General features: G+C 58.7%; 7 protein-coding genes across 7 annotated transcripts; 4 read left to right on the forward strand and 3 right to left on the reverse strand.

Moving 5' to 3' along the window:
* Nucleotides 1-630: 630 nt before the first annotated feature.
* On the forward strand, nt 631-1,887 carry PSEUBRA_004197 (Thiolase, C-terminal; the record flags this gene model as incomplete). Its single annotated transcript, XM_016437741.1, has 1 exon — nt 631-1,887. The coding sequence occupies one exon, from the start codon at nt 631-633 to the stop codon at nt 1,885-1,887; it is 1,257 nt and encodes a 418-aa protein (XP_016291300.1).
* Nucleotides 1,888-2,001: 114 nt separating this feature from the next.
* PSEUBRA_004198 (Protein SCAI) lies at nt 2,002-9,915 on the reverse strand (the record flags this gene model as incomplete). Its single annotated transcript, XM_059465244.1, has 1 exon — nt 2,002-9,915. One exon carries the CDS (start codon nt 9,913-9,915, stop codon nt 2,002-2,004), a length of 7,914 nt encoding a protein of 2,637 aa, XP_059320521.1.
* Nucleotides 9,916-10,442: 527 nt separating this feature from the next.
* Nucleotides 10,443-11,624, forward strand: PSEUBRA_004199 (UbiE/COQ5 methyltransferase; the record flags this gene model as incomplete). Its single annotated transcript, XM_016437747.2, has 1 exon — nt 10,443-11,624. One exon carries the CDS (start codon nt 10,443-10,445, stop codon nt 11,622-11,624), a length of 1,182 nt encoding a protein of 393 aa, XP_016291302.2.
* A 677-nt stretch (nt 11,625-12,301) lies between these two features.
* PSEUBRA_004200 (Cullin protein, neddylation domain protein) lies at nt 12,302-14,713 on the forward strand (the record flags this gene model as incomplete). The annotated part of the gene is made up of 1 exon (XM_016437743.1): nt 12,302-14,713. One exon carries the CDS (start codon nt 12,302-12,304, stop codon nt 14,711-14,713), a length of 2,412 nt encoding a protein of 803 aa, XP_016291303.1.
* Nucleotides 14,714-15,046: 333 nt separating this feature from the next.
* PSEUBRA_004201 (uncharacterized protein) lies at nt 15,047-18,301 on the reverse strand (the record flags this gene model as incomplete). The annotated part of the gene is made up of 5 exons (XM_059465245.1): nt 15,047-15,069; nt 15,140-15,299; nt 15,421-15,483; nt 15,575-17,214; nt 17,314-18,301. The coding sequence occupies 5 exons, from the start codon at nt 18,299-18,301 to the stop codon at nt 15,047-15,049; spliced, it is 2,874 nt and encodes a 957-aa protein (XP_059320522.1).
* A 510-nt stretch (nt 18,302-18,811) lies between these two features.
* PSEUBRA_004202 (DNA repair protein Rad50) lies at nt 18,812-22,741 on the reverse strand (the record flags this gene model as incomplete). Its single annotated transcript, XM_016437750.1, has 1 exon — nt 18,812-22,741. One exon carries the CDS (start codon nt 22,739-22,741, stop codon nt 18,812-18,814), a length of 3,930 nt encoding a protein of 1,309 aa, XP_016291305.1.
* Nucleotides 22,742-23,108: 367 nt separating this feature from the next.
* PSEUBRA_004203 (Zinc finger, DHHC-type, palmitoyltransferase) lies at nt 23,109-24,704 on the forward strand (the record flags this gene model as incomplete). The annotated part of the gene is made up of 1 exon (XM_016437732.1): nt 23,109-24,704. One exon carries the CDS (start codon nt 23,109-23,111, stop codon nt 24,702-24,704), a length of 1,596 nt encoding a protein of 531 aa, XP_016291306.1.
* Nucleotides 24,705-24,715: the final 11 nt, after the last annotated feature.

A 24,715-nucleotide genomic window follows, 5' to 3' on the forward strand; every position in this document is an offset into this window, starting at 1 on the left:
TCATGAACATCCTTCTAAAGCATCGCATCCTCGGAGTAGAGTGAGTGTGATTAGGCATCGGGCGTCTGAATACCTTGATGGGCTGTTCTGACGACCAAGGAAGGTACCACGAGATTCGCACGAGAGAAATTTTCAACCGGGCGAAAAAAGGGTTCAGTCGGCTAAAGCGGCGCCCGGTCAGCTGGTTCGCGCAGCTCTTCTAGCCCGACAGATGACTGCACCCTGGTTACGAAGTCGCTTCTTTCGGCCCGGGGCCCCATATTGCATTGATGTTGAGGTCAGAAGACTCGTACTATTGTGTTCACGAGGTCCGAGGCTCGGGTCGGGAGATTTGGCTGAGAAAAAGGGGCCTCGAGGCGACGCCTGCGAATGTGTCAAGGCTAAGAAGAGTGAGCCGGCTCGGGCGGCAATTTGACAGGCCGGAGGCTCAGTATCCGAGCCCCAAAACGATGCTTCTTCCCCGCATCCCTGCTGCGCAACTAAACTTACAAATACGTCCCACTCACACCACCTCCCTGCCTCTTTCCCACACCCTCACACCATCTTGCAACGACTACTTCTCTCACACGCCCAGCAACGACTATCTCTCTCACACGCTCTCCAAAGACTACCTCTCGCACAAGAAACAAAATGGCTCAACGAATCGGCCAGCTCGCTACGCACCTCGACCCTCGCTCGTGGTCGGGCAAGGGCCTCCACGCTCACATGGCCAAGAACGACTCGGACGTCGTCATCGTCGCTGCTGGTCGCACTCCCTTCACCAAGGCCTACAAGGGCTCTATGAAGGACTCAAAGTTCGACCTTCTCTGCTACGAATTCTTCAAGTCTCTCCTCGCTTCGTCTGCCGTCGACCCTTCTCTCATTCAGGACGTCGTGGTGGGCAACGTGCACAACGATGAGGCGCCGTACTACGTGCGTGCTGCCGCGCTCGCCGCTGGAATCCCCAACACCACGCCTGCGATCGTGGTCAACCGCTTCTGCTCATCGGGTCTCATGGCCATCCGCGCCATCGCCAACGGCATCCAGGCCGGCGAGATCGAGTGCGGTCTCGCCTGCGGTATCGAACACATGTCGACCCAACCCAAGCGACCTACCGTCATCAGCGAGGAGCTGTCCAAGATGAGTCAGGAGGCGGACGATTGCAAGATGCCCATGGGTTGGACGTCGGAGAACGTTGCAGGCGACTTCAACATCTCCCGCGCCAAGATGGACGAGTATGCCGCTCGATCGCACCAGCGAGCCGTCCAGGCTCAGTCCCAGGGCAAGTTTGATGCTGAGATCTTCCCCATCGCTGTCCCCACCGTCTCCAAGGATGGTGCGAAGCAGACCACCGTCATCTCGGCCGACGAGGGCCCGCGACCCGGTACCACCGCCGAATCCCTCGCCAAGATCAAGCCCGCCTTCCCTCAATGGGGTCCCAGCAACACCACCGGTGGCAACGCCTCCCAAATCACCGACGGAGCCGCCGGTGTCATCCTCATGCGTCGCTCCCTCGCCAACAAGTACGGCTTGAAGGTGCTTGGCAAGTACGTCTCGTGTGCGGTCACCGGTCTCGAGCCCAGGATCATGGGCATCGGTCCCTCGTCCGCCATCCCCGCCGTCCTCGCCCAAACCGGCGTCAAGCAGGACGAAGTGGACCTGTTCGAGATCAACGAGGCTTTCGCTAGCATGTACGTCTACTGCGTAGAGAAGCTCGGTCTCGATCCCGAAAAGGTTAACGTCAATGGTGGTGCCTGTGCGCTCGGTCACCCTCTCGGTGCGACTGGAGCGAGGTTGGTGGTCACCGCGCTCAAGGAGCTCGAGAGGAGACAGCAAAAGGTTGCTGTGGTCAGCATGTGTATCGGCTTGGGCATGGGCGCGGCTGGGCTTATCCTGCGCGAGGACTGATTCTTTTCGCATGCTTTGATGTCAATCATGATTCTTTCTGACTTCCTGATCACGCGGAGTGTTTGTGTGTCTGAATGCAATGCGTGATTGAGGAACAAGATGTGATGAAGGAGATCAGTCCGACTTGGAAGTGTCTTTCGCCTCGGCCTTTTCTTCCTCTTCCGGCTCCTCCTCGACTGCCGAGAGCCCTTCTTCCTCGTCGTCCTCCTGCTCGTCGTCATCGGAACCCTCTTCACTCTCCTGCTCGTCATCATCAGAGCCTGCGTCGTCGTCGTCATTGGGCTCCTCAGCATCGCTCTTGCGCACATGAACAGCGCTAGCGTCGATCGTGTTCTCGCCGACATCGCTGTCCACATCGCCGTTGCTGTTATCCTCCTCGCCTTCGAGGTCGTCCTCCTCATCCTCGCTCTCGTAATCCTCGTAGTCGTCTTCATCTTCGTAGTCCTCCTCGTGCTCATCCTGTTCATCGTCGTCTCTCTCCTCACCGTCGTCATCTCCCTCCTCATCATCTTCGTCTTCATACTCCTCCTCGTCTTCCTCGTCCCCATCGTCGTCCTCATCGCTGTCCTTGCGCTGCGCTGCACCCAGCCTCGACAGCAGCGATCCGCTGCTCGTATCACCCTTGTCATCCTTCTTATCGCTCGGCGAGGCAGCTGCAAATGGCGAACCCTTGCTCGCCGACGCGAACGCTCCGAACCCACCACCACTGCTGAAGCTGAACGCAGACTTGGGCGTCTCATCCTTAGACTTTGGGGTGCTGGGCGAAGAGCTGCTACCAAAAGCAGAAGTGCTCCCAAAAGCAGAAGTGCTCCCGAAAGCAGACGTGCTACCGGCAGACGTGCTACCGAACGCCGAAGTGCTCCCAAAAGCCGACGTGCTCCCGAACGCACCCGGCTTGGCGCTAGGCGTGGAGGGGGCAAAGCTGAATGCGTTCACCGCCTTGGCCGGTGAGTCGGCGGGTTTGGAGAACGCACCAAACCCGAAGCCTGGGCTGGACTTGAAGGCGCCGAATGCGGAGGCGGTCGAGGTGGTGGATGGGTTGAGCTTGCTCGGTGCGAAGGAGAACGCGGGCTCGCTAGGTTCGGACTTGGACGGATAGGTGAAGCTGGGCTGGCTGTCCTTCGACTGCGGTTCGACCTTGGGTGGGGACTCGTCCTTCTGAGTGGATGCCGCGGTAGAGGAAGGCGTGGCGGGCTTGGTGGCCCACGCGGACGATGACGAGTCTTGCTTCGGGGGCTGCGGCTCCGTCAGAGGCTCCTTGTTGCGTGGCTCGGTCGGCTTGCAGAAGGTGAAGGTGGACGGGTCGGTCAAGGGTGCATCCTTTGCACTTGGCTCCTTTGTGTCCGTCTGTTTTGCTTCGGCATCCTTGTCCGTCGAGCTCTTCGTATCCGCGTCCTGCGCCTTAGCGTCATCCTCCTTCGAGGCCTTGGCGTCTGCACCTTTGACATTCGCATGCTTCTCATCTGCGTCCTTCTCTTTCGCGTCCTTAGCATTATTTGCTGCCGAATCGTCCGTCTTCTCTTCGGATGGTGGCTCGGCAGCTGCAGCAGACGCGAAGCTGAACTTTGCAGACGCAGTCGTCTTCTCTTGGGCTGACGCTGGTGTCGACGTCTCCGCGGTCTTCTTGCCAAAGTCGCCGAAATTGAAGCTAGCGGTGGCTGGCTTTTCTGGCTGAGAATCGCTCTCGGCAGACAACTTTTTGGCCAGATCACCTAAGTTGAAGCTGGGAGCAGGTGTTTGCTTTGGCTGTTCCTGAGAGGTGGACGCGGCGGCAGCGTTGCCGTTCTCCTTGGCTGGAGCTCCGAAGCTGAAGCCGGTGGCAGCAGGTTTCGACAACGCAGCGGGCGAAGGCGCTGAGGCAGTGGCGGCAGCGTCCGTTTTGCCAAGGGTGCCAAAGCTGAAGCCGCCGCTCGACGAAGCCGGCTTGGCCTCTTCGAGAGCCTTCGATGTAACAGAGGGCGGCTCGATCTCCTTTCCTAGATCGCCGAAGCTGAAGGTCGGCTTTGTGCCCGGGGCGGGGGCAGCAGGCGCGTCCTTGGCAGCACTGGTCGTCGCACTTGTACCAAAGCCACTGAAGCCTGAGAAAGATGGCATCAAAGCTTTCTTTTCCTCCTCCTTGGCCTTCGGCGCCAGGGGCAGGGAGAAGAAATCAGAGGCTGCCTTCGCAGGAGCGCTAGATCCGGCGGCACTTGCATCAGCACTGGCCTGGGTCGAAGCGGGCGGCAGAGCAACGGCGATGCCCTTGAACTTGGGCTTGCCTGTGCCAGAACTGCGGATGCTGCTCGGGCTCGAGCTGGGCACACGTGCTCCGGGCTGGAATGGCGTGTCATCCTTCGTGGGCAGATCAAACATGCCAGCGGGCACGGAACTGAGCTTGCCGAAGTTGAGTGTCGAGAGTGTGCCGCTGCCGAACGGCGAAGCGCTTGGAGCTGTGCTTGGCGCGGCTGCAGGTGCGCCTTTAGAGTCCTTCGGGGCAGGAGACGATGAAGCAGGCGAAGAGCCGAAACCTGAGAATGGCGCAGAAGCTGGCTTGGCCGGCGCTGCAGCAGGCACCTTGAAGCCATCAAAGCTCGAGGGCGTGGATGCCGGAGCAGCGTTGCCTCTGGGCGTTGTTGCAGTCGAAGTAGCCGAGCTCTGGATAGTTGCTTTGCCGAAACCAGCAAAGGGCGATTCGGTAGGCTTCGGCGAAGGAGCATTGGGCGAGCCGAAGCCTCCGAAGCTGAATGGCTTGGAGGCTGCGGCTGGCTGAGGAGCGGGCGCCGATGTTGCAGCGTCGGGTGTGCTGGGCGCGGCAAGGGCCGGCGAAGATTCGAGGCCGGCGAACGGTGCGGATGCAGGCTTCGCTGAGGAAGCAGAAGATCCGAAACCGCCAAAGTTGAGCGGCGTCAATGGTGTTGCTGGCTTTGGAGCAGGGGCGGCTGTGGCGTTGTCCGAGACAGGAGCTCGCGAAGCAGCAAATCCGAACTGCGGTGGTGCGGCGGCAGACGCTGCCGCAGCAACGGATCCCGCCGATGTTGATGACACAGGCGGCTGTGACAGGACAGGGACCGGTGCGCTCTTGCCGCCCTCAGCAAATTGGACTGGTTCGGAATTCCGGGTGGAGTCGCTGACGACGGGCGCAGGAAGCTTAAGAGCTGGCTGGGCAGTCGGCGCTGGCGCTGGAGGCGACACACGTCTGCCGAGGTGGACAGGGCCCTTCGCAAAAGCGATTTGAAGGTCCGGCCCCTGCAATGGCTTGGTGGTCTTCCTGTCGCTCCGTTGCGAGCTAGGGACAGCGCGTTTGTTGAGGAGAGGCTTTTCGCGGGCGTTGAGGAAGACAGAGACACTCTCGCTCTTGACTCGTTCGGCACGCGTGATCTCGTCCGCGGACATGAGCGCGGTAGAAGAAGGCAACGTGCGCGCGAGATTGCTCACGTCGTTCAGCGGCCCATCCTCCTCGGTTCCACTGACGACCGAAATCGAGCGTGACAGGCCACGACTGGGTTCGCGTGGAGCAAGATCCTGGTCGGACGGTCGCATGAGATCCATCTCGAGTGCGAGATTGTCGAGCTCCAGCATTACCGCGGTTGTGCGAGCGGTGATGTTGCGACTAGCTCTGGCAACGGAGTCCAGACTTGGTGCCTTGAGAGCTGTACGACCTGTCTTGGCCTGCTGCAGCTTGTCCTTGAGTGTGGTCAGGTATTCCTCCAGCTCGACGATGCGATCGCGAACGACCTGGCTCGCCTTGCGCAGCTTGTTCTGATTCTCGACGTGCTCTGGTCCAAGCTGCCTGATCCGGATCATCTTGGCGAAGTCTGGATCGCTGCGAGCACGAATGAAGCGCTCAGCTTCGTCGCGCTTGGCTTCCGCCTTAAGCTGCAGACTTTGCAGCTCGGCAAGCTTGCGCTTGTGGGACGTCGCCTCGTCCTCGACCTGCTGAGTCAGCGGTCGAAGCGATTTTGCCAGCGTCAGCATCTTGGGGAGATCACCAAAGGACCACTTCGCGGGGTCGGCAAAGTCATCAACGGATTGTGCGCGGCCGGTAGAGTCGCGAAGGCTGGCAAGAAATCCGGCACACTGCTCGACGTTCGAGTGAAGCACCTCCAGCTCCTGCGTGAGGACAAGGTAGGCTTTGAGGAACTCTCCTTGAATTCCGCTCTCGCTCACCTTGGCGGGCTTCTCGGTAGATGAAGTGGACAACTGAGGAGCACGTGCACCAACGAGAGGGCTTCCCGAGCGCTCATACGCAGGCTTAGCAACAAATGCAGGAGGGGTAGCAGGCGCCGCTTTTTGAGTCGCCGGTGCGGTGGGCGTCGACTTCGGGGCATCGGACGGTGCCTGAGATTTGCTCTGTCCGAATCCGGAAAAGGTGGTCGACCCGGAAGGCGAGGCAGCAGGTGGTTTGGCCGCCGCAGGCGGAGCGCCGAACGAAAGTTTGGTCGCGTCCGACTGGAACGAAAACGGCTTGCCCGTGTTGGCAGCGGTTGCGGACGGTTTCTCGGGAGACCCTTTCGGAGTGTCATCGGATCTGTTGAGGGGGGCAGCAGCAAGAGGCGAGCTGCTCCTCGGGGCGCTTGAGTTGAAACCAAGGAAGGAGCCCGTGTTTGAAGCAGCGGGAGCCGGCGTGACCTTCGCCGGGGCAGCAGGCGTAGAATTTGCCGGGGCAGCACTAGTGGGCGCATCCGGTAATGCTGGCTTGCTCGTGTTCGTGAAAGAGAACGTGGGAGCATCCTTCTTCTGTGAGGCGCTCGAGGTTGTAGTCGAGCCAAATTGACCGAGGCTCCCAAAGCCAGATGGCGTTGTGGTTGATGCCGCTGGAGTCGAGGCAGGGTTGTTACCGAACGAGAAAGGCGAGCTCGATTTCGGCGCTTCGGAAGGGACAGATTTGGTCTGATCGCCGACCGCCTTTGTCTGCAAGCTCGAACCGATTCCCGAGAAAGGTGACGTAGTGGTGGTGTTGGAGGTCGTCGTGGTGGGCGATGCAAACGAGAAAGGTCCAGGCGAAGCCGCTTTGGGTTCCGTCTTGGCGTTGCCAGCCGTTGCAGGAGATTGACTTTCACCCTGAGCGACAGAGAAAGGCGATGACGACGAGCCTGCGGGCTTGGCTGGAGCGTTGGTGAAGCTGAAAGGCGCCTTGGCCGGGCCCGCCTCTTCTTTCTCGGCGTCGGTGCTCGAGCTCGCTGTGTCCGCCTTCTTGGTGTCCACATCGGCCTTCGATGCCTTGTCTGCTTTGACGGATGGTAGATTGGAAGAGGCAGCGGTCGAGGTCGGTGTGGATGTGCTGGTGCTTGCTTTGTTGGTGCCGAATGAGAATGGCTGACTGCCGAACGACGCGCCTGAATTGAGGCCTGGCTGCAAAGAGCCGAATGCTGGTGTTGAAGCGGAAGCTGACGTTGCTCTGGCTGTATCTGCGACTTGGCCTCCACTAGCTTGGTCGGAGACCGAAGTTGCCCCTGAAGAGTTGAAAGAGAATGGCTTCGAAACAGCTTCGCTCTTCGGCGCCTGGACGGGTGTGCTAATAGTTGAAGCTGAAGCTCCCTGAGCCTTCTTGTCCGACTCTGGAGCTGTGTTTGACTGTGTCTGGGAAGACAGAGCAGAATCGTTGCTGCCACCCAGCATGCCTCCAAGCCCACCAAAGGAAAAGCTGCCTGCGCCCGCGTCGCCTTTGAACTGGGAATCGTTCCCTTCTGTGCTCTTCGCCTCCTTGTCTTCTGCCGTCTTGTTTGCGGCAAAGGCGGAGAAGGAGCCTTGACCGAAGGCAGACGTTGATGCGCCGAACGCTGAAGCAGTGCTCGATCCTGCTTTCTGAGCGCTAGAGCCAAATAGCCCCGTCGAAGCGCCATTGCTCTTGCCCTCCAATTTGCCACCGTCTCCGAAGATCGAGCCGGAGGAAGGGCTCGCGGCCGATCCGAATGCACTGCCAGACTTGAAAGCAAAGCCACCGAAAGCAGAGCCCGAGGTCGCTGGTGTGGAAGAGTCTGTCTTTGGAGCGAAGGGCGAAGACGATGTTGGTGTCGAGCCAAAGGCGGATGTGGTGCCGAATGCAGAGCCGGAGCCAAAGGCAGAAGAGGTGCCAAAGGCAGGAGCAGACGTCTGTCCAAAGGCGGAGGACTGGCCGAAAGCAGACTTGGTTGCCGACTGTCCAAACGCAGACTGCGTTGAAGGTGCTGGAGTGGTGTTCGGAGCCAGAGACGATGAGACGAACGCAGAGGCTGCTGGCTTTGCGCCAAAGGCGTTGGCAGCGGAAACAGCCGATGAAGTATCCTTTGCCGCACTATCGGGGCCTTTTCCGTCCTTGTCGGCAGCGGGTGCGGTCCCGAAGCCAAAACCGGTCGAGCCGAACGCGGATGTAGTTTGACCGCTGCCGGCCGCGCCGCTGAATGCCCCAAAGCCGAAACCGCTCGCGGGCTTGAACGCTGTGCCAAATGCGGGAGAAGGAGCCGAGGCGGTCGAGGGGGATCCAAATGCTGAAGATTGCCCAAACGCGGACGAGGCGGACGATCCAAAGGCGGACTTGGAACCGAAGCCAGACGACTGACCGAAAGCAGAGGACTGCCCGAAGGCGGAAGCGGTGCCCGACGCAGGTGCAGCAGTGGCAGGCTGGCTCGGCGCGGATGATGCTACCGCCGCTGCTGGAGCAGGTGTCGAAGATGGCGGCGCGCTTGGCGCCGATGCTGCTGCTTGCGACAGTGGCGCAGCGGAAGAGGTCACCATGCCTTCGAAAGGACCCCGTGTGTTGATGACGTTGTAGGCAAGCAGCACACCGTCCGACGTGTAGACGTAGAGAATGGGGACCGCTGGAAGTTTGGTCTTGCCATCGCCTCTGGCCACAGCATTGGGGTCATCGACCTCGTCTGTCGAGGTCAAGTCGAAGTCCACGGCGACCGGCGCAGTATCTGAGGATTGGTCGACGGAGGAGAACGGGAGGATTGGCTTTGACGTCTCCTCGAGCTCGACGGTGGACCATGCGGCGGCACCTGCTTCACTCGAGGAGCAGGAAAGGAGACCAACGTCTGTGCTGGGACCGCTTGCGACAAAGACGAGATGCTTGGAAGGCTCCCATCCTTTCAGCCATGCAGCAAAGCGGGTGCCGGGTCGAGACGTGTCTCCGTATGGCGGAGCGGGATCCATGGGCATCTTAGCAAAGGTGATCTGGGCGGCCTTGGCATCGCGAAGGATGGTGTATACCTCATAGGAGTGTTCCGGATCGTCATCGGGTGACCCTGAGGACGGAAGATTGTAGGTTGCGACGAAGACGTGGTTCTCAAGCCAACGGAGGTCGGATACGTAGTATGACCCTTCCAAGGACCCTGGCTTTGCTATCCGATCCTTTGCTTCTCCCTCTGGCGTCACTTGGACGATCTCGCCCGTCTCGAGACCCACAGCGATTTGCTTTCCCTTGACGGACCAACACACGGCAGTGGCACGGGAGCCCGTGGCATCGAGTTGAGCACCAAAAGAGCCGCTGTTGAGGTTGACCATGATTGGCATCCCCGACTCGATCCCTGAGTTACTCTCCTGGCGGTAAAGCGCAACGACGAGCTCGGGCCGATCGGAAGGGTTGGGCACGAGATCGACGAGGCACAAGCCAGGTGAAGGAGGCTGAAGAACGAAGAGCGGGTCGAGCTTGTTGCCTTCGATCAGGCCAGAGACTGACCATGCTGCGATGACACCATTCTGGAATCCGACGAGCAGCGCGGAGTGATTGTTGGCAGATGAAATGAAGGCCGGAAGCGATGCGATGAGGCTGAGCGAGGTCGTGTCTATCGAGCGTAACGGCTGATCCAGAGTGGGTATCGAGTTGCGAGCTGCCGATCTGAAGAAGGATCTGAGCTCGGCTAGGCGGATGACAGAGAAGCCCGAGTTGGTGGCAGCAAAGGCGAGACCGTTGGCATTGGATATGGAGAGCAGGTTGGCATGCTGTTTGCTCTCTGCCACCTTGAGTGGTTCCGAGAGACGGACTGTGACATCCTTTGCAACCTGGCGAAGCAAGAGGTGCTTCGCATCAGTCTCTGATGCCTCGGCTTCGTTGTAAGAGAAAGCCGACATGGTGCCGTACTATTGCGCTCGGCGGTAGCTGCAGGAGCGAGAGAGGTCGTTGCTGCGTTGACAAGGCTCCGATGGGTCCGGCAACTGGGGTATGTGATCCGTGTGCAGCACCAAGTAACAGAGGCCTAACTCTCAGCGGCAGCGACGCATAGAGAGATGGAGTGCGAGACCGCTCTGCTGCGTCAGCGTGGTGGAAGATTTTGAGCAAAGCGCAGCAGGATGCGACGAGGTTGTTGTAGAGGAAGAAGAAGCTGAGTCGTTCCGCGAAGATCACGAGTCGATGACAAGCATGTCAGGAAGATCCGAGGCACCTTTCTGTCGGGTCACCCGAGGCAGCCTTCACTTTTTGGACGTGTTGCTGTGTCGTATCGGCAGATATGCAAGTGCATCGGGTGCTCGCTTTTTGTGCTGCGCTTTTTGAAGCTGATTTTGGAAGAAAAGGCCGCCGCCTTCCGAGTCGCTCTCATCAAACCACAGCGCGGGTTGCTCCTGTCACCATTCCACCATTTCCTTCATGGCTCGACAAGATGGTGGCCCAGCGATATACACTTTCTGCCTTGCGCTCGACGCTGTCGGCGGCGTCGAACGCACCTCGCCAGTCGGTCGCGTTGTCCTCGCGCACATTCGTCTCGACTCCCTACAGCAAGTCGGACCGACCTCCTACCGCCACCTTCCCACCTTCCTCGCATCAGCAGAATGACGCCCCCTCGGCCGCGCCAAGCTCATCATCTAGCACATACACTTCATCGAGGCCGACCGCGAGCTTCGCAACAGATGGAGCTGCCCCCGAGAACAAGCAAACACATTTTGGCTTCAAGACAATTGCCGAGGAGGAGAAGGAGTCCATGGTAGCCTCGGTCTTCTCGTCCGTGGCATCTAAGTACGATGTGATGAACGATGCCATGTCCCTGGGTGTACACAGACTTTGGAAGGATCACTTCGTCTCCAAGCTCGACCCGCGCGGCGGCATCAAGGTTCTCGACGTGGCTGGTGGCACGGGTGACATTGCACTACGCATTCTCGACCATGCCAGGACGAAGCACTTTGACCGCGAGACCCACGTGACAGTCCTCGACATCAACCCAAGTATGCTCAAGGAAGGTCAGAAGCGCTTCAAGCAGACCATGTACTGGGGCGGGCCTCAGGTCAGCTTCCAGCTTGGAAACGCAGAACAACTCGACTCGACCATGCCCGTCCCGCCAGAGCCCGTTCGCGGTCCCAACAGCAAGCAGCCCCTCCTGCCACCACTCGAGAGCAAGCCCATCCCTGACGAGTCGATCGACCTGTTCACCATCGCATTCGGTATTCGCAACTGCACCCACATCGACGAGGTCCTTCGACAAGCCTACCGTGTGCTCAAGCCCGGTGGAGTCTTCAGCTGTCTGGAGTTCGGCAAAGTCAACGTCCCCTTCCTGGCCGAGGCGTACAAGCAGTACAGCTTCAACGTTCTGCCTCCACTCGGTCAGATGCTCGCCGGAGACCGCGCCTCGTATCAGTACCTGGTCGAATCGATTGAGCGCTTTCCCACCCAGCCTCAATTTGCCAGAATGATGAAGGACGCCGGTTTCCATCTGCCGGGCTCGCCCACCGCGACAAGCCTTGGCTTCCCCGCGGAGTCTGGAAGTGCTGCTGGAAGCGAAGACGTGAGCGGTGCCTGGGAGGACCTCACGTTTGGCGTCGCCACCATCTGGACTGGTATCAAGCTCTGAGCACACCGCTGTACACTTCCTTTTCCGCTGTCACTGCTAGAATACATTGCTACTTGTAATACCATCACCACTTGCTCGTCCGATCTCCATCGCGCTCGTCTGTGCTCGTCCAACAACCTAGCAGCCGTATCCGTCTGCCTCGTCGTCCAGAATGAAGTTGTTAGACCGGCCTCGTGATGAACTCAAAATGGCCGTTTTTGGTGGGTGAGGTGGAGGCGTGATCGGGTGCCACACAGCTCAGCCGACAAAGGTCTCGGATTTTGGAGAAATGGCGCAGTCAAGCGGCCAAAGCGTAATCAGAATACGGCAGCACACCGCAGTATCGGCCTGCATCTGCACCGATGAAACGCGTTCAGACCAAGCTCATTTCCACATCCCAATCCTCCATTCCTTCTCCAATATCACACTTCATCTTCTCGACTCAGCCGACCGCGAAACCTTCCTTCCGTCACACTCATCGCTTGGAAGCTGGCCTAGTTCGATCACTGCGGTCTCCTCAGCCTCAATACGCACTCGCTGGGACAAAGGGTCGCCACCAAGGACCCCGCCGGACCACAACGCACGACACTAACAGTCTAGCCAACGACACACGAGAAGCAACCGAGCTTTCAAGGACGATCACATCGTGGTGTATGGCTCCGTCTTCCTTTGACGCTCTCTCATAGCTCGCCCTCAACATGTCTGGGCCGGGGTTCACTTCATCAGGGCCCAATCCCGCAGCAGCCGGGAGCAGCCGTCTCCCCGCCGTCCACGATGCCGAGGCAACATGGGGCTTTCTCGAACCGGGCATCGACCTCATGATGACCCGTCTCAAGGAAGGCATGACCTACCCACGCTACATGGAGCTCTACACCGTCGCATACAACCACTTCACCTCCTCCTCCCTCGCCTCCTCAGCCACCGGGCTCGGTCGCTCCAACGGGCCGTTCGGCTCGAAAGGCGGCACAAATCTCGTCGGCGCCGAACTTTACAAGTACCTCAAGAACTACTTTCAGACCCACCTCGAGGAGGTGCGCTCCGGCTCAGACGGTCTGTCGGAAGAGCCATTGCTGCGGTTCTACGCTACCGAATGGGACCGCTACACCACAGGCGCCAACTTTGTCCACCGTCTCTTTGCATATCTCAACCGCCACTGGGTCAAGCGCGAGAAGGATGAGGGTCGCAAACACATCTACACGGTCTACATCTTGGCGCTGGTGCAGTGGAAGGAGCACATGTTCCGCTACGTCCAGCAGAAGGGTCGGCTGGTGCAGGCGCTGCTCAAGCAGATCGAGAAGCAGCGCAACGGCGAAGTCATCGAGGCATCGCTCGTCAAGAAGATGGTCGACTCGCTCGTGTCGCTCGGCCTCGACGAGACGGACACTAACCGCCAGAACCTCGGCGTCTATCGCCACGAATTCGAGAAGCCCTTCATCGACGCTACCGAGGTATACTACACGGCAGAGTCGGATGCATTCGTTTCGCAAAACACCGCCACGGACTACATGAAGAAGGCCGAGACGCGGCTCAAGGAGGAGGAGGACCGCGTCGAGCTCTACCTGCACGCTTCAACCCGCGGCAAGCTGGTGCCCACGTGCGACAATGTGCTGGTTCGACGCCACTCGACCATGCTCTGGGACGAGTTCCAGCAGCTGCTCGACCAAGAGCAGGGCGATGATCTCTTCCGCATCTACACGTTGCTTTCGCGCATAAACGAGGGACTGGAGCCGCTGCGAACCAAGTTTGAACTTCATGTCAAGCGGACCGGTCTGGCTGCGGTGGAGAAGGTGATTGGCGGTTCCGACGCAGGAGCTGCAGCTACCAACGGCGCTGCAGCCGGCTCATCCTCGGCAGCCGCGCCAGCTGCTGCGGCGAGCGACTCCCTCGACCCAGGCGCCTACGTCTCGGCCCTCCTCGACGCGCACCGCACCAACCTCAACACGGTCAACCTCGCCTTCCGCGGCGAAGCGGGCTTCCTCGCCGCCCTCGACAAGGCCTGTCGCGACTTTGTCAACCGCAACAAGGCCACCGGCACCTCCACCTCTCGATCCCCCGAACTGCTCGCCAAGCACACCGACGCCTTGCTCAAAAAATCTAACAAGACCACGGCGGAGAACACCCTCGAAGAAGCACTCAACGACGTGATGATCGTATTCAAGTACATCGAGGACAAGGATGTGTTCCAAAAGTTCTACTCCAAGATGCTCGCCAAGCGGTTGGTCAACTTTGCGTCGGCGAGCGACGATGCGGAGGCGAACATGATTTCGCGGCTCAAAGAGGCGTGTGGGTTCGAGTACACTGCGAAGCTCGCGAGGATGTTTACGGATATGGGATTGAGTAAGGAGTTGAACGACAACTTCAAGGAGACGATGGCGAAGAATCACGACAAGGCCGAGTTAGATATCGATTTCTATGCGTTGGTGTTGGCGAATGGGTTCTGGCCGTTGCAGGGGCCGACGACGGAGTTTTCCATTCCGACCGAACTGCTGCCTACGTACGAGCGATTCCAGCGTCACTATTCCGCCAAGCATTCGGGTCGAAAGCTCACCTGGCTCTGGCAGTTGAGCAAGAACGAGATCCGTGCCAACCACCTTTCTCAAAAAGGCCTTGTCTTTCAAACCTCGACCTTCCAAACGGCGGTGCTGTTGCAGTTCAACACCAACGACAGTCTCACCAAGACCCAACTGCAACAAGCAACGGGTTTGAACGAGACGACCATCAAACCGGTGCTCGCGATGCTGTCCAAAGCGAAAGTGCTCCAACCGTCCTCTGGCGATGACGCCTACGAACTCAATCCCAACTTCAAGTCCAAAAAGCTTCGGGTCAACCTCAACCTTCCGGTCAAGAGCGAGCAGAAGATCGAATCGAACGACGTGCTCAAGACGGTCGACGAGGATCGAAGGTTGTTGCTCCAAGCGACCATTGTGAGGATCATGAAGAGCAGGAAGCAGTTGAAGCACCAGACGCTGATCCAGGAGACGGTGAGCCAGGTCAGTGGGAGGTTCAGTCCCAAGGTGACGGACATCAAGAAGGCCATCGATCAGTTGATCGAGAAGGAGTATCTGGAGCGCGTCGAGGGTCAGAAGGATATGTATAGCTATCTGGCCTAGTCGTGCAGGGGTGCAATTGATGATGGGTCGGTGACAAGACCGTGTACGAGTGAGGCCGATTGTGAAGGTTTCGATAAGAGTGCGGCTCAGACGCTTTGATTGAGCTCACTCGATTCGGTGGTTCACGCCACGATGGGATGAAAGGAAGAGATGCTGCATTGCAACTCTGGCGCACAGCACACATTGTTCGATCGGGGCCACTGATCTCTGAATCTTCGACCAAATCCTGCCTGGGGAGGCGTCGCGCGAGCGTGCCCTCCTCCTTCACCCGGTGAGCTGGTATACCTACCTCTATATCCCTAGCCTGGATTGCGGGGACGAGGAATCTTGCTCTCACTGTTGATGCGCATCAAACTCTGTGTCGATGAGAAGCTATGAAGTTGAGCTGAGGGCCCTCCCGAGACTGGCCTCGCATCGATGACTCACCTCGTGCGTGCCGCTGCGTGCATCTCGCATCCGCACACTCGTCTCCGTCCGCCTCGCGGGGACACCACTTGACCGACGTCCTCTCGTCCGCGCTTCTTGACGATGACGCGACGGAGAAGCCAAGTGAGGGTGGGAGGTATGATCGGACTTTTGAGGTTATCTGCTCTCGCGCCAGCGCAAACCAGAGGAGGAAGAAAAGGGATTGGAAAGGGAAGGTGAGAGGGGAACGACGAAGAGTGAGCGCTGTTGGGATCGCCACGAAGTCAGCAAAGTACACCTACGCTCTGAAACAGACTCGGCACCACGGGTCGGTACCGCGAGACCACGGGTGGGTGCGGTGTGACCTGAGGGTCCGAGATGAGCGAGAAAGGAAGCAAGAGGATATGTAAATGGTTTCGAAGCTGTTTGAGGTCGAGAGCTGTCAGGAAAGCTCACCTTTTCTTGATCGCCGGGCTTGGCCATGATGATGCTTTCGGACGGGGAGCCATTCGATGGCGCGGTACTGACGTGATCCTGCGTCGATGCTGTGGCGACCTCACCCAGTTGTTCGCCTGGCGTGACACCGTTCAAGACCTTCACAGCGGTCGCGTTCTTGCGTTTGCTTGCTAGCGACGCGAGGAGCTCTTCGCGCTTCTTCTGCAGCGCCGCGTCGAGTTTCATTGCGTTGGCACTGCTTTGCTGGACGCTCTTGCGCGGTGTCTCCGCGTCTGCCGACGGCGCAGCCGCTGCAATGACGGTCGCCGGCATGCTGACAGCCTGGACTGTCGCTGTAAGAGGCTGGCCCGGCGGGACTGGAGTCATGTCGGCGGATTGATGATAGCGTGGTGGCATCGGACCTGCTGATGGGGACGCGATCGCCGCAGTTTGCTGCTTTGATTTGCGCTCTTCCATCATCTGAATCTTCCGCATCAATAGCTTGATCTCCAGCTCCTTACGCAACAGCTCCTCGTGCGAAGGCGCCGAAGAACCGGCATCTGCGCTACCATTGGCGGCTAATCCCGCCAGCAGACCTTCTCTCGAGACACTCGTACCGTGTGCCGTGCCGTTCGTACCCTCGACCATTTTCACTCCGTCTTGAAGAGGCGTGAGCGCTCTGCGGACCGGCTGCAGCCCATTCAGCGCACAAAAGTTGTCGTAGTGCTCGTCTGCAGTCTTCTGGCGCAAAAGTGCCACATCGCTCGCGTCAACGTCAAGGCGCGTGTACTTGGACATCTCGAAGACGTTGGGCTCGTCTTCTTCGAGCTCGTCGTCTGACAGATCGACGACCGTATTGAGGCCCGAGGGGACGTCCAAGAACCGATTTGGTCGGAAAAGCGGACGGTACTCTTCGACGTCGAAGTCAGCTGCTACCGGGCGACGACGCGAGGCCGCTTCAGTAAGGAGCGGAGACTTTGCTGCCGACGTTGCCAAGTCCGGAAGGTTGGGGATGGGCGCGGTGAGATCGACTTCTCCAGAGGGAGCCTTGGCCGCACGACTGAAGTTGTCTGCGTACGAAATCCTTTGTCGGCGGCTCGGAAGCGGCGCGGAGGCGTTCTCGTCTCCGGCGAGATCAGCTGTGACCACGTTATCTCCATCGTCCACTGCGTCGACGTCGCGGTAGGCCCGCTTCCGAGAAGACGGCAAAGCTGAGTCGTTGGATGAGTCTTCGACTAGCACGCCTTCTTCCATGGCAACGCCGGCCTCGTATGAAGGTCGAATCAGGCCGCGTATCGATTCGCCAATCTGCGAGAGCAGCGCGTCGGCCTCGCCTGATGTAGCGGTGCGATCGAAGACGTTCGTTGTTGCGGAGGGAGCCGCGCTGACGGCTGCGGCAGGCTCGATTGCGGAATTTGCTGCTGCCGACGCTGCAGCGACCTTCGCCATTCGAGACGCAAGCACCTTCTTTCGCAGCTCCTCGAGCGGCTTTAAAGCAACGCCTTGCTCCTGCGCTGCGTCCTCTGCCAGTGTAGTTACGATCCGCCCCTCTTCTTCGACGCTGTTCGGCTCGGACGCCGCCGGTGGCGGAGATGTCGCTGGAGCTTCGACCTCATGCCGTGCCTCACCCTGTGTAGAAATGCCGAGCTCTTCGCAGCAAGCTTCAATCATACGCAGAGGGACGCCCTTCTCGGTCAGACGCTGTGGAGGCACACCACGCGCATGCAGCTCCTTGACCATAGCCACGGCTTCCGACTTACCATCTTCGACCCAGTCGACGTCTTCCTCGTAGGTGGCATCGCCGACATTCACAGATGAAGAAGCGCCATTGTACGCGTCTAAGTATGCATTGTGAGCGGCGATCTTGGCGGCCAGCTTCAGTTGCTTCTTTTCGCGCTTCCTCTGCTTCCTCTCCTGCTTCTTTTGCTGCTTGAGCAAGTTCTGTGGACGGTGACCGGCCATCTGGAAATGCGGACAGCCTGTCGGATAGGCGCCGTCAAAGGTGCCGGGGTACGAAGGCTGAAAAGAGCTCGATGCTGATGGATACGATGCGTACGAGTGGCCATACAGCTCGGGATTGCGGTAAGCGCCCGAGTCGTAAGGAGCACGGGGATCGTAGGCTGGCTCGTGACCTGGCTGGTAGCTTGGCTCATAGCTCGGAAAAGCCTGGTCGAATCCGGCCGGATAGTCGTCCACTGCCGCAGCGTTGTAGGTGTGATGAACGGAAGATGAGTAATCGAGAACCGGCGGCGCAGGTTCAAACGCCGGAGCGTTGGGGTCGTATGCATAGTGGGCGGACGAAGCGTGCGGTAGATCTGGCGGCGGATAGATGGGCGGTGGCGGGTGATGCAGGTCTGCATGCCCAGGATAGGTCCCACCAGGCAGATTGTCGTACGATGAAAAGTTGTATGCTGGCCTGTCGGGCGAGGAAGGGCCTGCAATGGCCCCTTCCTCAGGGGAGGTGTACGCATTGTCTTCGAAGTGGTCACCCGCGGGAGGTGCTATTGGGCGAATCGGATTGGAAGCCTCGGGTATGGGAAGACTGGCTGGTGGGGCCGTTGCGTCGAAATGATCCGTTTCGTAGGCCAGCAACTTCCGCCCGCGGCTGGCTGTGGGAGCGTCGACTTCATTTCGGCCCAGGTCCTCGCTCGGCACCAAGAAATGCGAGCCGCTTCCGGACGCTTCTGCGCTGCCATAGTCCAGCTCGACGTCGTCCGACGACTGTGGTGGTGGTGCGGGTCGACGCATGGCTTATGCGAGCCAATGGCGGAGTGGTCGAAGTCAAAGCGAGGGGATGTTGGTAGCCATCTGTGCTGGTCGTCGGATAAAGAGTGACGAGAGTCAGCAGCAGGGACGGCAGGGTGGGGATGACGGGAGCCGCGCAAGTGTGATATCTTGTAGAATAGGGGCTGAAGGTGGGAGAGAAGCAACCAAAGCGATCCGAGCGTCGTGCATGCACCTCTTCCAGAAGTCACACACTTTTGAGTTTCTTTCGAAAGATCACGTCAAGCCACATCTCCTACGCAGGCCAAAAATTTCGCCGAAGGTGTTAGGCCCTTCTGACCCCACTCAGGCCTCCTGGCATCAGCGTTCATTCTGCTATCGGCCTCTCAGTATGCTTCAAACGAAGGGTGACACGGAACAGCATCACAAGGTCAGAGATTCGACCATGATGTGATTGAAGAATGCGTAGGAGCAATGCAATGCGAGATGAGAAAGGAACAACAGGAGACACCACGGACGCCGACCCGCACCCCCTCAAACATTGCGGATCCGCTCGCGCTCAATGATGCTCTTCTGATGAACATCCCTGCTGACCCTCCAGTAGTACTCGAGCACATCGTTCTGCCCCAGCAGTGTCAGAAATTCCTCGTCGTGCGTGATCACGATCAGCTGCAACTGGCTGTTCTCCGCGCGCTCTTTGATCAGGTCCGCCAGACTCCTCGCCAGCGCCTCGATGTTGTCCTTGTCCAAGTTCGTCGTGGGCTCGTCGAGCGCCAGGATGCCGCAGTTGCTGCCGAAAGACTCTGCAAGCGCAAGGCGAATGATGATCGAGGCCAACACCTTCTGACCGGCGGAGCAGCGACCACGCATGTCCATCTCGACCATATCCTTGACCATGCACACGCGGTAGTTGTACGACCGGTTGCCTCGCGCGCCCTCATTGTCGGACTTGATTAGGATCGTGTCAATATCGGTGCCCTGGTACGTCTTCTGCCACAGGTAGCGGATGATGTCGTTGATCTCCTCCATCTTGATCGCGTGGTATCGCATGATGGCGTTCTCGAGCGCCTTTGCATACTTTTCCAGATCGTTGTTGGCCATCTCGGATGTCTTGACCTCGATCAGCTTGCGTTTGTAGTTCTGGTGGACGCCTTTGAACTCGTCTCGCAGCTCGAGCTCGCGACCTTTGATCTGCGATCGGAGCGATGCGAGCTCTCCGCTTAAGTGAGACGCCTCTCCGTTGAGCCTGTTCTCCTCTTCTTTGGCTTGGGTATATTTGTCGGCAAAGTGCTTTCGACTGCGCTGCGCCTGTTCGAGGTCCAACGAGTTGATCTCCTCCTCGATTTTGACAACGTCTTTGGCAAGCTGACGGTAGCGCAGATTGTCGAGGATGTTGCGCTCGGTCGCCTGAGATTGATTGACCTCTTTCTGCAGCTCTGCCGTCTTGTCAGTGATCTCCTTGATGTCTCGATGAATGCCTTGAATCTTGTCGACGAGCTCCTGTATGGCCTCAACGCATTCCTCCAAACGCTGGTCGCCTCTCTGCTGGATGTAGGCATTGACCGCGGCATTGAGCTCACGGATCTGCTTTGCCCATCCTTCGAGTTTGTCCGCTCTGCCCTTGAGCTTGCTTTCCGCCTCGCTCGCCTCTGCTTTGAACGTCTCGAGCTCGTCCTTGGCCCGACGAATGGGGCCATTGGCGCTTTCAACCTCGGCGTCGAGGCCCTTGATGCGTTTCTGCTGCTCCTCAAGGTCAGCGCTGACCTCCTGCAGCTGCGTTTCGATCGATGTCTTTTTGGCGTATTCTTGCCTTTTGGTGATCACGGCCACCTCGGCTCGATGAGTGTCGCGCTCCAGGCTGTTGATCAAGGTACGCTTGGTTTCCCGGTCCTGTTGCAGAGCATTCAGCTCGCGCTTGAGCACCTTGATCGTCGCGGCGAGCTGATCAATCTCAGCCTGCACTTGCTCGCCTGTCTGAGTCGAGCCGGTAGACGCGAGGTCACTCTGCAGGTTCTGCACCTCTGCATCCAGATCATTCGCTTCCAAAAGCAATCGTGCGATATCGCTGCCAACGCGACGCAGTACCTGGAGCTCTTTGAGCTCTGCCTGTATCTGGGTCAATTCGGTAGAAGATGCCTCCGCCGCCTCTGCTGCTACCTCGAGCTCAGCTTCCTTGGACGAGATCGTCTTTTGAAGCTCGACGATCTCGACGTCCTGGATGACCTTGCGCTGCGCATCTTTGGCAAGCGCGGTCTGACATTCGGCGTTGCGCTCGGTCCAGCCATCGATGTCGGCCTTCAGCGTCTTTTTCTTCTGGGCAGTGTTGCTCGAGCTGAGCGTGGACGAGACGTGCTTTTCGATCGCCTCATACTCGCTCGGTGTGACGCCTCTGTTGCACGCAAAGCAGTGACCTTTGCCCTTGGCTTCCCGCAGAACTCGACGGAGGAAAGAGTCGAGCGAGTCGATCGACGCATACTCGTCCTTGGCGGCAGCGATTTCTTCGGCACAGACCTTGACCGCTTCCTCCGCGTCTTTGAAGTCGCCAGCAAGAATCGTCTTGATGGCCTGCTGTAGCTCCGCTGCCATCTCCTGCTTGGTCTTGAGCTGCTTGCTGGCGAACGAGATTGCGGACTCGACCTGCTGCAGCTCTCGATTCTTGACCGCGTTCGCCGATTCGAGCTCCTCGAGTCGCTTCTCGTGCTTCGAGAGTGCTCGTGCAACTTCGTTCTCCACGTCGCGCAGCTCCATATTGGGACGCACTCGATCAGCCAGAGCAGCCTTGTGTCGGTCGAACTGCTCCTGAGCTGTGTTCCTGCGTGTGGTCGCCTGCTGCATCTTCAAGCCAAGCGAGGCGCGTAGCTCCGCATGGCGGTTGAGCAGATTGATCTCGGAAGTGCGTTCCTCGCGCAAATCGTCCTTCTCGCGGATGTCCGCATTCTTCTTACGGATCTGCTCCTCGTATTTTGCGTCCTCGAACTCCTTTTGCGCTGCAGCCACTTTGGTGGAGAGGCCGTCTCGATCACGTTCTGCCGCTTCGATGTCGACGCCGCTGAGGGCGTAGCCGTCAAGCTCGTCTTGTGCCCTCTTAATCTTTTCTCGAAGCTTGCGCACGGAATCTGTAAGTTGCTCGCGAGCGTTCAGCTTTGCTCGCAGCTCGGCGCGCAGGTTCTGCCACGTTGTGGTCAGGTCGTCATCCTTCTTCGAGTCGGCTTCGCGCAGACTTGCCAGCTCATCGTCAAGCTTGCGCACCTCCTCCTTGACACGATCCTCGAAGCTTCGGATCTGGGCATCGGTGAGCCCATCACCGCCAAAGCCTTTGATGCCAAGCTCGTTGCCGATCTGCTTGATCGAAACTTCGCGCTTCTCTTTCGCCTGAATGTGTGCTCGCTTTTCGGCATCGAGACCACCCTTCTCTGACAGCTTCTTGCGATGACGCTGCTCGTGTGTTTCCAGCTCGTCCTCCTTCTCAGCCTGACGTCGCTTGAGCGTGTGGATCTTTGACTGGTTTTGATCGAGATGCGACTGGAACTTTTGCTTGCGCTTCTGCAGCTCCTCGTCGGTGTCCTTGATTGGCGTCATAGTCGCTTGCAGAGCCTCCATGTTCTCCTTGTGGAGCCTCTCCTTCTCCTCCAACGTCTCTGCGCGGTTCACAATCTCGCGGAAGCGTGTGGCCTCGTCGTAGAACTTGGAGTTCTGCACGGTCTTGACGCGGATCTCCTCGTTGAGATCTTCGAGCTTGGCTTCCTTCTGCGCAAGGTCGGCCTGCAGGTGTGTGAGCTTGCTTTTGATGGTGTCTGCGCGATCCTTGTCGACTTTTAGACCCTCGAGGGCTGCCTTGTCGACCTTGAGCTGCTGGGTGCGGTCCTTGCGCAAAGACTTGATGTTGTCTAGTGCTTTGGTGTAGCGAGTTGCCTCGAAGATGTCGTCAAATTTCTTTTTCAAGCTAGCTGGCTCTGAGAGGGGCCAATTGCTGTCTTCCTGGTGGCAGAAGATGACGTTCTCGAGGATGGACTTGGACACGCCAAGCAGGCGAGGGATCTCCTCGTCGAGCTCGGAGCATTTCGTGGACAATGTACCGCGCTTTCCCGTCTTGGCATCGTCGTCAGCGATCTGGAGAAGACCTTCGAGCGTCTTCATGGTGAGACCGCCGCCCTTCTTGCGCGAGACTTGGAGGTTGCGAACGCAGTTCATGCGCACCTTGTTGGCCGCATAGAAGCGCAGTCGGACCTGCGCCTTGACTTCGTTGGAGGTGGCCATCTGTGGGTCGTGGACGAAAGCACCGCCTTTGGTGTTGGGAGGCAAGTCGCCCGTGGTAGCATACTTGAGACATTCGATGATGGTGGTCTTGCCGCTGCCATTATAGCCCACAATGACAGTAAGTGGCTGGAAGAATTGGATGATGTTGATGCTTTTGTCGTCGAAGGAGCGCACGCCGCGAATGGCGAGCTTATCGAGGGAGGCCATGGTCGATGTGATGCAAGGCGGGCCTAGCCTTGAGCTGCAGTATGCAGCCTTTGAACCGAGACACCCTTCGTGATGATGGTGGTAGCGCGGTCGACCTTCAAAGATGCGTGCGTGCAGGAGCAAACAAGCTGCAGGGAGCTGAGTCGGAAGGTCTCAAGCCAAAAATCAAAGTGGAGTCCAACACTCAGCAGTGCAGCTCAGCCAGGGTCCTGTCACGCGTCTCGGTCGACTGCGCGGAGGGGCGGTGCTCCCTCACCTTCTCACACCATCACACCACACTCGGCTTCATCACGAGACATGCTGCGGTCAAGCGCATAACCTCTCTTCATACCTCTCAAGCCAGCCGCTCGGCTCGTAGCTACGCAAGATGCCCTTCACCTGCGATCCCAAGAACCCGCACGCATCCGAGTCGCTCAAACGCATATGTCGCAACCTGCGCTGGATCCCGTTCGTCTTCATCGTCGGTCTCATCGCCTTTGCCTATCTCACCGTCACCGTCTCTCTCGCGATCCAATACCGATTTATACGGAAGGGTGAATGGATATCGGCTTTGTTCGAGATCTTGTTCTCGACGACACTGGCGGGAGGAGCGATATGGGGCTTCATCGTGGCGGTGTTCCAACACCCTGGTTCGCCATCTCGACAAGTCAACGACTCGGAAGGATGGGGAGCGACCAGCTCAAGTAGCAATCTGCGTCCTGGTAGCGAGTACGAGATGCATCACGGCGCACCCAACGAGGAATCCCAATCGCTCATGCACCATCGTGACTCAGTGGACGTCTCCTCTTCCGCCCCACTCCTCCCCGCCCCGATCCCTGGTCAGCCATCTTACCCCGCCCGTTCGGGCCGCGAACAGCTCTCCGACCTCGCCCGTCTGTCCACCGGCGCAGTCGTCCAAGAACGCGCCAACATCTGGGTCAAATCTACCGGCGACCCTCGCTGGTGTGCCAAATGCAACGCTCCCAAGCCGGATCGCACCCACCACTGCAGCACGTGCCAAACATGCGTTCTACGGATGGACCACCACTGTCCCTGGCTCGCCAATCGCTGTGTCGGGCTGCGCAACCACAAGGCGTTCTTTCTGTTCATCAGCTACACGGCGTTGTTCTGCGCATACGCATGTCAGGAGACCGCCAGGGCGCTGCTGCGCTATGTGGAAGGAGAGGCGGATGGGTTCGAGAGCAGCCCCATCGCTTGGGCTGTGGTGATGTTTCTGGGCTTCATCTTCGGGGCTAGTCTGGTGCCCTTTGCAGGATACCATGCTTGGTTGATCTGTAGGAACAGGACGACGATTGAGAGTATGGAGGGGTCAGGGCGGGTGAGGTTGCGGGTCAAGAGGGATGAAAACAGGCCTCGGGTGGAGGACCGATTGCGAGGCGTGATGCGCAGCTCCATCGAGCGAAGCGATCGCACCGCTCGCAGTGCATCAAACAGGGAAGAGAGGAGCGAAAGCGGTTGGCGAACAGATGAGCATCTCACACGGGACGAACGACGTGCGCTCAAAAAGGCCTCCAAGCTCAACGTGTACGACGTCGGTGCGGCCAACAACTGGCGGCAGGTCATGGGCGACAAGTGGTATCTCTGGTTCGTGCCTGTGGGCGCACCGAGATCGGATGGGTTTGCGTTCTTGGTGCAGACGCAGACGCTGCAGAAGCTCGAGGAGATCACTGCGTCAATACGGGTCAGGGACGAGCAGACGTTCCGACCGCCCACCCTGCGTCATCCTGACTCTCGGCCCAGCGAGGGTTACGACGATGACGATTCGGTGTACGACCCTTCGCAGCCAGCTTCACGATTTGGGTACCCGGAGGGTGCGGAGAGGAGGCACGAATCGGTGCAAGCGAGGGAGACAGGGTTGGACAGAAGGACGGGACAGAGATTCAATGGGGCGCACGGAGAGATGGAGTGGGGCGACGCACCAAAGAAGTCGTTCGTGCTGTTTGGCGTCGATGATGAGGACTAGCGTGGATGGCT

This window comes from Kalmanozyma brasiliensis (genome assembly GCF_000497045.1).
Source record: "Kalmanozyma brasiliensis GHG001 unplaced genomic scaffold PSEUBRA_SCAF3, whole genome shotgun sequence".
NCBI classification, from domain to species: Eukaryota; Fungi; Basidiomycota; class Ustilaginomycetes; order Ustilaginales; genus Kalmanozyma; species Kalmanozyma brasiliensis.